The 12,986-nt window shown below is 38.8% G+C and overlaps 1 protein-coding gene across 1 annotated transcript; it reads right to left on the bottom strand.

Annotated features, from left to right (window-relative positions):
- Positions 1-1,358: 1,358 nt before the first annotated feature.
- LOC116861669 (kinesin-like protein KIF16B) lies at positions 1,359-12,545 on the bottom strand. The gene is given in 4 exon segments (XM_032848427.1): positions 1,359-1,503; positions 3,203-3,267; positions 11,195-11,946; positions 11,949-12,545. Coding segments are annotated over 4 exon segments (1,533 nt in total). The 5' UTR covers positions 12,520-12,545.
- Between the last annotated feature and the right edge of the window lie 441 nt (positions 12,546-12,986).

Below are 12,986 nucleotides of genomic sequence, written 5' to 3'. Positions count from 1 at the left end.
GAGTGTCTGGGAACGTGTTGCTCTGGGACAGTGACAAGGATACCAGGAGAAAACATCATAGTCCCTGTATCTCAAAAAAAAAATGCATTAGGAGGGAGGCTGATGGCTTTAAAAAAAAAAAAAAAAAGCCAGCATTTATTGCACAGAATTAACATCCAGTGGGTTTCAGATATATGATCTGGTTAGGAAGTACTGACTTTAGATAGCTAGTCTTTCCAGGAAGTGTGTCATCCTCTAGACAGAATTCATACTATATTGCATAAAAATTATCTGAGCTATGCCGAGAACACAGTTCATACTATACACTGTTTTGTTGATTGAAGGGATGGAGTGTGTGCACTGTTGAACCCTGACAGCTACTTTGCCTCGGCAACTCCTTCTGGCCAATCCAAATAGTGTTAACAAATTCCAGAGAGGACAAGTGTCTTTCCAGAGGAAGACAGATTGCAGAGAGGGCATACAATAAAGTCTCAACGATTCCAGTGTAAGCCAAGTTTCAAAAACATTCCATGAACAATGAAGAAAATATTTCCTTTCGGTTAGAATCGTAAAGGGAGAACAGTAATTTGGCCCTTAAAAGGGTATGTTAACTGCCTTCTTTATTGACGATGGTTTCTTATCTCAGTTGGACAATATTGATAATGGTAACAAACATGTTTAATCTATTAGTTTAAATGGAGCACTTATTCTGCCCTAAGGAGCCCTCTTTGAACTCCTTTTCCTTCTCCCGAAAGTCATGGTTAATCAACACACATAAATCACTGTTAAAATACAGTAAATCTAACGGGTGTATTACTTGCCTCTTAACAACAAGTTAGTTCATCAGCTATGAATATACTCTGATACTTGATAGAAATGACAAAGGGTACTTTTACTGAAGCAAAACAACATTTAAGCACAGGTAATACAGGTGATAAACTTCCAGCACTGGCTCAGCGAGACCACATATGCAACCGCCTCTGCGCCAATGCAGAGAGTTTTATTGAATGCACCTGATTTTAAGCCCCTTCCAGTATTCCCTTTTAATAGCTTCATAAGGACCAGTTACAATCCAGCCGGCTTGTGCACACGTGCTTAAAATTCAGAAGCTACATCAGACAAGTTTATCAACGTACAGAAACTCATCAGAAGCAGCCTAACATGGATTTAATGTTTGAAGGGGGGGGAACTATTTTTAAATTAACCTGGCCCTTTGTTGTAAATTATTTTCACAATCTGCTTAGAACATCTAAGGCCCGGCCTATCAAAGGGTTCCCAAGACCCTTAATGCAGGCCCGGCCTTTTTTGTGAAAGAGCTCAAGCTGCTGGCTGCAACAAGGACTCTGGGATTACGACTACAGGAGGGTACCCAAGAGTGATCATTCTTCGCAGACATCTGCAGCCATTGAGAGGCGACCTGCTCTGAGGGCCGGGAAGCAGGCCATTATGGTCTGGCCCTCTGTGTCCTCTCTCAGCTGCAAGCACACACAAGTGCCAGGTGCAGAAGCCTCGCTCAAGAGGAGACTATAGACCAGGGTAATGGTCACGGCGATTACGAACTGATAATTATTCCCTCCCTGTTTCCTTGTTTCAGCCGATCGGTTGCTCCACCGATTATTTTCTCTTTATTGCTGAAAATGGTATCCTATGGCTCGGGGCTGATTATATCTTTCTTTCTGGCAAGACTTTTATTTCAAAATTATGTAGCACGTAGTCTGTTAGATTGGACCGATTAGCCACAAATCTTAAGAAATCACCCTATTGAATATTTCACAGTGGAAAGTTGGAGGATTAATGCAAAATATTATACTCTTTTTTATTCCAACTATAGCTCCATATGTGGTCCACCTGACTTTTTTTTCTTTTTCTTTTTTTTTTTTTTTTTAGTCTGTACTGGTTGAGCAGGCTCTCAGGTTATCTTTCTCTATCTGCATTTCACTGAAATAGACTGAAGAAGTTGTATTTTATTTCTGCCATACCTACTAAAACACACCACTCTGCTCGCATTCACAAATGTGGCACAAATTTTATCCAATACGATAAAATAAGCATTCTTATGGTCGTGTACTCTATGGCCAAACACTAATTAAAAACAGGATGGAGCTTTTATTTCCCCCATTAGAGATATGAGAGCCAAAGCGTTTCAGGAAAACAATGGTTTTCAGTGCTGTGCAACGTAGTTGATAAAGACTGTCGGAACACAAGTTTCAAATGAAGATTGTACAAGTAAAGAGGGGCGGGGTCCTCTCAGTGATGCTACCTTCAGTGGCTATCTGCCAAAACTGAGTGCTGGGAAAGAAAGAAATTTGGAATGCGGTGTTTAAAAATTAAATAACTGGAACAATGGTAAAATGGGCACAGTGTGCTCACACAAGTGAATATATTCTTTCATCCAGAATCTCAAAACCACCAGTTTGCCAAGTTTTCATTAGTATAAGAACATTTCAAGTTCTATAGATAATTTCAACCAACATCAGTGACATCTTAAGAAGAGATTTAACATTTCTGGAAATTTTGAAGCCACGAGAGGAAAAATGGTTTTCCATCTTTTTGTTCTTTTCCTCAAAGGGGGAAGTAAAAAAGAGAGAGAGAGAAAGAAACCTAGTTTGGGAATATTAAGATCGTGAAATAGTGAAGCATGTTTTCAAGATCTAAAAAGCTCTACTACCTTATGAATATTACCTATATTATATAGAAATGAGTTTGCTCACCAAATTATTATATGTATATTAAATTTTAAAATAAAGTTCATCAGGCAGTGTAAAAGTTACTATTTGTATTCCCATTTTTTAGAAAGCAAATAAATAGCAGCTCATACTGTTGAACTTCATGGAATCCAACACTTCTTTCTTAACATTTTCTAGAATATGAGAAGCAAACTAAGACCATGAAGAAAAATAATATTTTTAAAAGTACTCTACTATGTCAAATGAATTCAGAAAGCACTTCCCCCCGCCCAAGGAAGTGGATTTGAGAAGAAAAGAGAAAAAACTTCATTGACCATTACTTTTGCTCTATGAAATATTATCTAGTACTCTCCCTTGGAATTCCATGTTCCATATGACATTAGCTTCTTTTTCTCTTGCGGTATGGAAATGTTTCCATATGTCAGAAGTTGGTCTCACCATTTCGCTGAGGGAAATAAATAAAACAAACAGAATTCTGTGGCCAGCTTGAACATAAACACCAAGTCACAAACATCAGGTACAGATCCAGCACTCACAGTCCTTCAGAGCTAGCTGTCCCCAGTTCTTCAGGCCCTTGGGGTTCAATCTTGGCTAAGACTGGCTAGTAAATTTTCCATACAACACCAGATTGTTAGGGATTCCACTAGGATTTATATGTGAGTTGTAAAAATACTTATTATTGAGCCTAATATATATATTGAGCTTAATATATATGTTGAACCTAATCTAGATAGATAGATATAGATATAGATGATATAGATTAGATATAGATTAGATATAGATATAGATATAGATATATAGATATAGATATAGATATAGATAGCTAGTGTCTAATTCATATAATGTATCTACTGTGATTCAGATATTTGGATGTTTTCACACTCCTATTAATCTAAGGTAGAGAGTGATTAAAAAATCTACCAAAGACAATTTTTCCTTCCATTTTTTCAAATTAAAAACACAGTACATTTTGGAAATATGATATATATCACTGGGCCAGAAGTAGCAACTTCCTGGTTTCTTAAATATTTCCTCATTTTCTTCTGCCCTGGTCATTTTCAGCAAACAAAGCAATATGGTTTTTAAATTCTGATTTCTACAAGAATATATAAGATTGCCATATTTCTGGTTAGATCCAAGATCATAGGGTACATAAGTGCACTGAATTCTCCCAGCTTCTTCTCTGCAGAGCAATGTGAGTGTCACCTCTAGGCAGAAATGCTTTGGCTCTGACCTCTAGGCCTCTGCTCCAGTGTCAATATACATCGCATAGAATATTTAATAATCCAAAACCATTAATCATTTTATGAAAGTGGCTTCCTGATGTAAGCCTTTTGGGCAATTTCCACCACCCCCCTCAATTTTTTACCCCCTTATTATCTCACTGTGAACCGATCTGGAGATAATAACATTGAATTCACCTGAGAGTTATTTAAAACAGCGCAAAAGTCACCCAAGTGCCTGGCCTGAAACTCTGTTATTGGACAAACGGAAGCACATCGTGCCAACTAGATCTTATGCTCAACATCATCTGCTTGGAGCAAATTGGGCTCCTTTTGCTACCCAGAGTTCTACTTCCTCGTAATCGGTAATGAGCCTTAACTACTTTTTGAAAGCGCTATCTGCCAATTGGCACATTATGACACATGGTTTTGTTTCTTGCTATTGTCAGGGGGATGCCAGGGGTGGGGGATGCTAAACATTTTAAAGTACGGAAAAACTTCACAGGGAAGCTCGCTTTTCCCTTATTTGTTGTGAATGCGTTCACTGGTTAAGAATGCTAATGATACGGAAAGAATTCCCAGAACTTTTTGGGAAAATTCCACATATATAGGAGTGAAAAAGATTCCATTATAGGACTCGAGTACAGTCCAAAAACAAACATTGTGGCTGTGGACTTGACTTAGCTAGTCTTTAAAGCAACGGTGTGAAGCAGTAAGTCTTCAGTGTAACCTGTCTTCACCTCTTTGCTATGTGTGACTTGTAGTTTTCTCAGTCATGATGATGTCACTGTGTACTTTCATGATAAATTTTCAAACCAAGATGCATAATTTTCAAACCCAGACTACCCTCACTCCACCCTAGAAGTATCTATACAGTATCTTGCTTATGAAAAACAAATAATTATTTTGGTTCCTTTTTTTATGTTAACTTGGGTTCCTAGGGTTTTACATTTTTCTCTAGAAAGTCAATGAGTTCTTCAGATGCCCAAGATTTTCACTTTCCTGAAAAAAGATGCATGAATGAAGTACTGATTTTATAAAAATTTCAGTTTTATCCTGTACTTCTTAATGATCACAGTTAGAATAAATTTACAACTCGAGATTTCGGTGTTGTGAACAACTACACCACTGTCTGGCCAGCACTCAACTTCTAGGACCGTTCCTTCCCCAGCTCCAAGCACGTGGGCCCAAGAAAGAGCAGTGGTGACTTTTTAGGCCTCTGTCACCCACCCCTCAAACACAGGACTACAGCTGATTGGTCCAGAGGTGGGCACCTGACTCAAAAGGACCAGTCAGATTCCTTCTTTGGGCCTTTCCAACTGAATCCAGTGTAGGGAGTTGGCCTTTCTCCTGTGGAAACAACACAATGAGAAACTCAGTTGTTTTTCATGATCATGTTCCCTGTCCCATGGTATGGGGGGGAGGAGGAAGAGATGAAACTAACAGCAGCAGCAGTCATGTCCCCAGAGCCAGGTTTTCCAATGCCCCAATCATGTCTTCACTCCTTCCCTTCAGTTAATGCATCTGCCCATCTCAGCTACTGCAATTAACACCCTTGTGCTAAAACTTAAGGAATAGAGATTTTGAAAATAAAAGATCTATGATTAAATTGGAAGCCAAAACTTCTTGACATTGGTGTTTATTTTCATTTACTCCTCTGCACAATAACAAAGGAAAAGGCTGTGAACAAATCAGAATCTCCAAGGTGTCCAGCCCATTTTGCCCTTGCCTCCAAAATCCTGTATTGCCCATAGTGAGAATCAGTAAGGCAGCAATTATCCAGTATTTTCTACTTTCTTAGCACTGGCAGGGATATAAGAGAAAAACAAAAAATGGGCCAGTTGATTACATCTGCCTTATATTACTCACTTAGTAAGGAGTTACTGCCTTTCTAATTTCACTAGAGTCACAAGGGTAGTAAATTTAAAATTAGGCCAAGATTTAAATACAGGAATTATTTCAGAGTCTAGTTTCTGTGTATTTTTAACCACCGACTATGAGTTATTCTTTTCTTTTTTTTTAATTTTTTTATTAACATATAATGTATTATTAGCCCCAGGGTACAGGTCTGTGAATTGCCAGGTTTACACACTTCATAGCACTCACTATAGCACATACCCTCCCCAATGTCCATAACCCAACCACCCTCTCCCTAGAGTTATTCTTTTTTAATAAAGAATATATCTTTCAAAGTACTTATGAAAGAAATTGAGGAAGACACAAAGAAATGGAAAAATGTTCCATGCTCATGGATTAGAAGAACAAATATTGTGAAAGTCTATGCTACCTAAAGCAATCTACACATTTAATGCACTCCTTATCAAAATACCATCCTTTTTTTTTTTTTTTTCCAAAGAAATGGGAGAAATAATCCTAAAATTTATATGGAACCAGAAAAGACCTCGAATAGCAAGAATAATGTTGAAAAAGAAAGCCAAAGTTGGTGGCATCACAATTCCAGACTTCAAGCTCTATTACAAAGCTGTCATCATCAAGATAGTATGGTACTGGCACAAAAACAGACACATAGACCCAACGGAACAGAATAGAGAGCCCAGAAATGGATCCTCAACTCTATGGTCAACTAATCTTCAACAAAGCAGGAATGAATGTCCAATGGAAAAAAGACAGCCTCTTCAACAAATGGTGTTGGGAAAATTGGACAGCCACATGCAGAAAAATGAAAATGGACCATTTCCTTATACCATACATGAAAATAGACTCAAAATGGATGAAGGACCTCAATGTGAGAAAGGAATCCATCAAAATCCTTAAGGAGAACACAGGCAGCAACTTCTTCAACCTCAGCCGCAGCAACTTCTTCCTAGGAACATCACCAAAGGCAAGGGAAGCAAGGGCAAACGTGAACTATTGGCACTTCATCAAGATTAAAAGCTTTTGCCCAGCAAAGGAAACAGTTAACAAAACCAAAAGACAACTGACAGAATGGGAGAAGATATTTGTAAATGACAAATCAGACAAAGGGCTAGTATCCAAAATCTATAAAGAGCTTAGCAAACTCAACATCCAAAAAACAAATAATCCAACAAGAAATGGGCAGAGGACATGAACAGACATTTCTGCACAGAAGACATCCAGATGGCCAACAGACACATGAAAAAGTGCTCCATATCACTCGGCATCAGGGAAATACAGGTCAAAACCACAATGAGATACCACCTCACACCAGTCAGAATGGCTAAAATTAACAAGTCAGGAAATGACAGATGCTGGTGAGGATGTGGAGAAAGGGGAACCCTCCTACACTATTGGTGGGAATGCAAGGTGGTGCAGCCACTCTAGAAAACAGCATGGAGCTTCCTCAAAAAGTTGAAAATAGAGCTACCCTATGACCCAGCAATCGCACTACTGGGTGTTTACCCTAAAGATACAAATGTAGTGATCCAAAGGGGCACGTGCACCCGAATGTTTATAGCAGCAATGTCTACAATAGCCAAACTATGGAAAGAACCTAGATGTCCATCAACAGATGAATGGATAAAGAAGAGGTGGTATCTATATACAATGGAATACTATGCAGTCATCAAAAGAAATGAAATCTTGCCATTTGTGATGACATGGATGGAACTAGAGGGTATTATGCTTAGCGAAATAAGTCAATTGGAGAAAGACAACTGTCATATGATCTCCCTGATATGAGGAAGTGGAGATGCAACGTGGGGGGTTTGGGGGGTAGGAAAAGAATAAATGAAACAAGATGGGATTGGGAAGGAGACAAACCATAAGAGACTCTTAATCTCACAAAACAAACCAAGGGTTTTCAGGGGGAGGGGGGTAGGGAGAGAGTGATGGGGTTATGGACATTGGGGAGGGTATGTGTTATGGTGCGTGCTGTGAAGTGTGTAAACCTGGTGATTCACAGACCTGTACCCCTGGGGCTAATAATACATTATATGTTTATAAAAAACTAAAAAAAAAATTATTCAAAAAAAATCAAGTTATAAAACAAAAAGAATATATCTTTCCCCTCCACCTCAATATTTATTTTGACAAAAACCCAACCTAAAGAAAAACTGAAAGAATGGGACAATGAAAAATCCATATACTCTTTATCTAGATCCACCAATTGTGGTTCATTTGATCATTCTCATGGTAATTAAGTAGGTAGGTGGACAGATAAATGCCAAGCCATTTGAAAGTAACTTCTAGCTATCATGACACTTCACCCCTAAATAATTCAGTGTGTATCTCTGAAGAATCTAAGCTGAACAGAGTTCCTCCACCTGTTTCACCTTTCTTAGCATTGGTTAATACAGTTTCTATCTGCTCTCCTATTTAAAGGTGCACTTATTTCTTTGTAATTGTTTAGTAACTTTACCATCAATCGTTAATCTTTGCCTCAATCAACTCTTACCCTGATGATTAAAAAATAATTTCCTAGTTGCTTTCCACATTTTATTAGGGTATTTCTGCAAGAAGAGCTTTCAGTCATTGACTCTTCACTTGTTTTTTTAATATCATGATAAAGTCGTGGCTTAATTTTTATTGAGTGTGTTATGACCCCTTACTACTATTATTCATTTTGATCCTTGAATTATTCCAAATGCAGACAGTGGAAGCCCCCAGTAAGCTAGCTTCTGTGTCCTTCTGACATGTTCCCATTACTCATTGAACATTTGCTTTCTTTGTTAGAATAAAATGTTCTAGGCTCATCTTGTACTTCCCTATTCCACATCTGAAATCAGCCATTTTTCCTTGGAGCCTTGGACCTTCTACTAGGGAATAGTATTACAGACTGAGGTATGGATGCTGGAGATGCTCATTGCTTCTAGAGTGGTGTTATTTTAGGCTCTCTCAATGGACTGAGCTGCGAGCTGAATTTTTAAAAATGACTTGATCTTTATGCCTCCAATTCAAATCTCATACCATGGATTTTTGCTCTTGTCATGGTATATTTCTATATCCTCCCAGAACCCTAATTACCAGTGATATCAACATTATTTAAACATTTGTTCTATTCTGCAATACATATAAAATCAGTTAACATCAATGCCATCAACAAATCCGCCAAGTTCACGTTTTCCTTGCAGTTCTTGTCTCAGTATGTGCTGTTGACAGTACAGAACCAGAAGACTGGTATCCTGGATGGTCACAGGCTCATTTTGAGATATAATTGAGTTCACGTGTCTGTCACAGTCCTTTCACTTCGTGGCCCCCTCATTTCTGAATTCTGAACTGTTATCTATCTTTATTTTAACTCAATTATGTTTCTAAGTAACTTTTTCGGGGTGACGTATATTTTCTGAGATCCATATCTCTGAATTCTTTCTGCTGTCTTTATACATGAGTGGAAATTTGTATCTCCTTATCCAGGTACATTAAAATCAGTGAACATATATAGCACTAAGTTTATTTTTTAAATTAATTTATTTATTTTGAGAGTGAGAACATGAGCAGGAGAGGCAGAGGGAGAGGGAATCTCAACCAGACTCCCCACTGAGTGCAGAGCCCAACACAGTGCTCCATGCGGGACTCGATCCCATGACCCTGAGATCACGACCTGAGCCAAAACCAAGAGTCAGATGTTTAACCACTGCAACACCCAGGTACCCCTAAGTACACATTATACCTGCAGAAACAAAATTAAATGCAAGTGCTAGTCATAAACCTTGAAATGAACATAAAATAAAATTAGACTAAGTAAATTATTTAGTAGCAACTGCCAATGTCATTAGTAAATTAGACAACTGATAAACTACCACAGTTAGGGAGAAGGATACCAGAGTAAAAGCAAGCTCAATAATTTTTTTTTTTAAGATTTATTCATTTATTTGAAAGAGAGAGAGAGAGAATACATGGATGTGGGCAGCAGGAAGGGCAGAGAGAAACAGAGAGAGAAAATCTCAAGCAGACTTCTCACTGAGCATAGAGCCCAATGTTGGGCTTGATCTCAGGACCCTGAGATCATAACCTGAGCCAAATCAAGAGCAAGACACTTAACTGAATGAGCCACCCAGGCATTCCACATGTTATTTTAAAACATGTAACTGTATTCATATGCGTTCCTATATGTAAACATATATGCATACACAAAGTCTCTACATCAATTATTCTAAACGGTTCAACAACTAAAGGTGAAAAAAAAATCATTCTTAAGACTTCCAACAAGAACCCAACACACACATTATACAGGTACATAACATTTACATAATCCTATCACACATAAAGTTCTACATAACAAAGTCTCAACAAAGCAGATTTATCTTCTTCCTCACTTAAAAAGAAAAAATTCTAAATGAAATTCTTAGTGAATAGAGAAAATCATTCTTCTTACACTTCTTCTTTCCTCAAACTTAATGAAATTTGTGAGAAAAATCAGCATGATGGAAGTCTGATGAAAGCAGAGACCTAGTCTAAGGGATCCCATATGCCCAGTATCTAGGACCCTGCCTGGAGCATAGTAGGCATGTGCTGATTACTTTGTAGAATAGATGCACAGAAACAGGGCTCCAAAGAGAAAGGATGAGTCTCAACCACCACACATTTTAGATATGCAGGGCAGGTAAGTAATGCAACAGTTTTAAGTGAAGCCTGTTTGGCTTACTTATATTGAAATATAAATTATTTGCCCAACTGAGATATTACTGACATATAACATATCTAAGTTTAAGGTGTACAATGTGATAATTTGATACCCATATATATTGCAAAACAATTATAATTAAGGTTAGTTAACACCTCCATTCCCTACATTCAAGATCTATTCTCTTAACAACCTCAATTTCCTCTACTTCCATGTGTTCACCTTTTATAGATTCTAACATACAAGTGAGATCATACAGTATTTGCCTTTCTCTGACTTAACGGACTTAGTGTAATGTCTCCAAAGTCCATCCACATTGCTGTAAAAGGCAGGATCTCCTTCCTTTTAATGGCTGAATATTCCACACAACATACCACATCTTCTTTATCCATTCAGTCATCCGTAAGTGAATCCTCAGATTCATACCATGTCTTAGTTACTGCAAATAATACTGCAATGAAGACAGGAGTGCAGATATTTCTTCAAGATAATTATTTTATTTCCTTCATACACACACACATACATACACACAGAGAGAGAGAGAGAAGTGTGATTTCTGGATCATATAGTAGTTCTATTTTTTTCTTTTTTTTGAGAAACCTCCATACTGTTTTCCAGAGTGGCTGTATCAGTTGGCATTCCCACCAGCAGTGAACAAAGGTTTCTTTTTCTCCACATCCTCCCCAACACTGGTTATCTCTTGTCTTTTTGATGACAGCCATTCTGACAGGTGTGAGGTGATATCTCATTGTGGTTCTGACTTGGCGTTTCACGGAGATACGTGATGTTGAGCATCTTTGCATGTGCTTGTTGTATGTCTTTTTCAAAATATTTTGGGTTTCATTCCACTTATTTGTCCATTCCTTGGTCAATTCTTGAACTCTTGCTTCATTCTGCTGAAGTTTTTCCTCCATGCTTAAGGCTGTGGGGGAGTCTAAGAGGGCAATCTGATTCCCTTGATCAAGCAGCATTTTCAGTCTGGCTATTTCAGCACGCAGCTCACGGATGAGTTTGATGTTGGCATCCTCATTAATAGTAGGCTTGTTGATGATGTTTTTGGCTCTATTTGCATAGCGGAGAGTACTTAGGGTTTCTCCGTAATTGACATCAGTAGGTGAAATGGTGGCGATCATGATGGTTTTAGAGTTCCCACCAAGGCTATCTTTCAACAACCAAGTCGAAACAGAATCCCTGTAAGGCACAAAAACTTGCTTCTTCTTCACAAGAGGGTTTGCCGCGTCCTGGGATAAGTCAGCTAAGGCAGAAATGACATTTCCCAGAGTCACGAGGGATTTGTTAATATTCCCCCCTTCCTTCAGTCTGACCCCAGTGGCACCAGTGGCGTCTGCGCGCTCACTTCCAGCAAGATCGACTAGGTGGATCTTACTCACAGTTTCACAGGACATTTCAGAATCAAATTTTGCCTGAGTGAACTTGATGGTGAAGATGGCATGAGATCTGCTACTGACATCGTTCATCCCAGTCGCTGCTGTGGTTCGATTGATATTTCCGCATCCATTAGTTCTTCGACATCACCGTAATTCTGTACTAAATGTTTGGATAAATCCTCAACATACGGTCCTTCTTTTGGATGCTCTCAGACTCTTAGATTGAAGGTTTTGGATGACTTCCGCCTAAGTAGATCTCTCACACGTTCGTTATAAATCTCCAAGTAACTGACTTCTGTTCAAAAAGACGCTTCATCCCATCTGGTGGTTTCATTTATTTGACTGAAGAGCCCTTCACAGATCCGAGGTATTAAGCCAGAATCACCAGAATTTCCCATCATAGTGTATGACTTTCCCGATCCAATTTGCCCATATGCAAAGACACAAGCATTATAACCTTCAAATGCAGACTTCACGACATCTGTGCCGAGGGTTTTGAAAATCATCTCCTGTGAGACATAATTTGGACTTTTCAGATCAGTAGAATAAAAAGAGATGTCATAGGTGAAGGTCTTGGTCCGTTCTCTTCCTGAGTCCCCAGTCCCTCCTTCTGGTATCTTTAAGTTTGTGATTGTTGTTTTGCCTTTCTCCATTTGAATAATGAATTTGGCTTCCAAGTCCTTTTCCCTGCGATTCATGGGCCCAGACCCTCACGGCCACCTTGACTGATGCCATAGCTCATCCCCGCTCCGCGCGCGCGGGCTCTCACCTGCCCAGCGCCCCGCGGCCGCCGGAGACTCTCGCAACTCTGCCTTCGGCTCCTGCCCCGCAAGCTCAATAATTTACCCAACATTACAGTATATTCTTTCTTTTTTATGTTGCTTCCTTGCTTGATTGATTGATTGATTTGAGAGAGAGAAAATGAAAGAGAGAGAGCATGAGAGGGAAAAGGTCAAGTGGAGAAACAGACTACCCGCGGAGCAGAGAGCCTAATGTGGGGCTCAATCCCAAGACCCTGGGATCATGACCTGAACCGAAGGCAGAGGCTTTAACCCACTGAGCCACCCAGGTGTCCCTTACAGTGTGTTTTTAAATGATTTAAATTTATTTATTAATTTTTTATTAATTTATTAAATTTATTAATTAAATGCAATTTAATTGCATT

Source organism: Lontra canadensis, unplaced genomic scaffold, assembly GCF_010015895.1.
Source record: "Lontra canadensis isolate GAN:19392208 unplaced genomic scaffold, GSC_riverotter_1.0 scaffold203, whole genome shotgun sequence".
Classification (NCBI taxonomy): domain Eukaryota; kingdom Metazoa; phylum Chordata; class Mammalia; order Carnivora; family Mustelidae; genus Lontra; species Lontra canadensis.
This window is presented reverse-complemented; position numbering and strand designations above follow the sequence as displayed.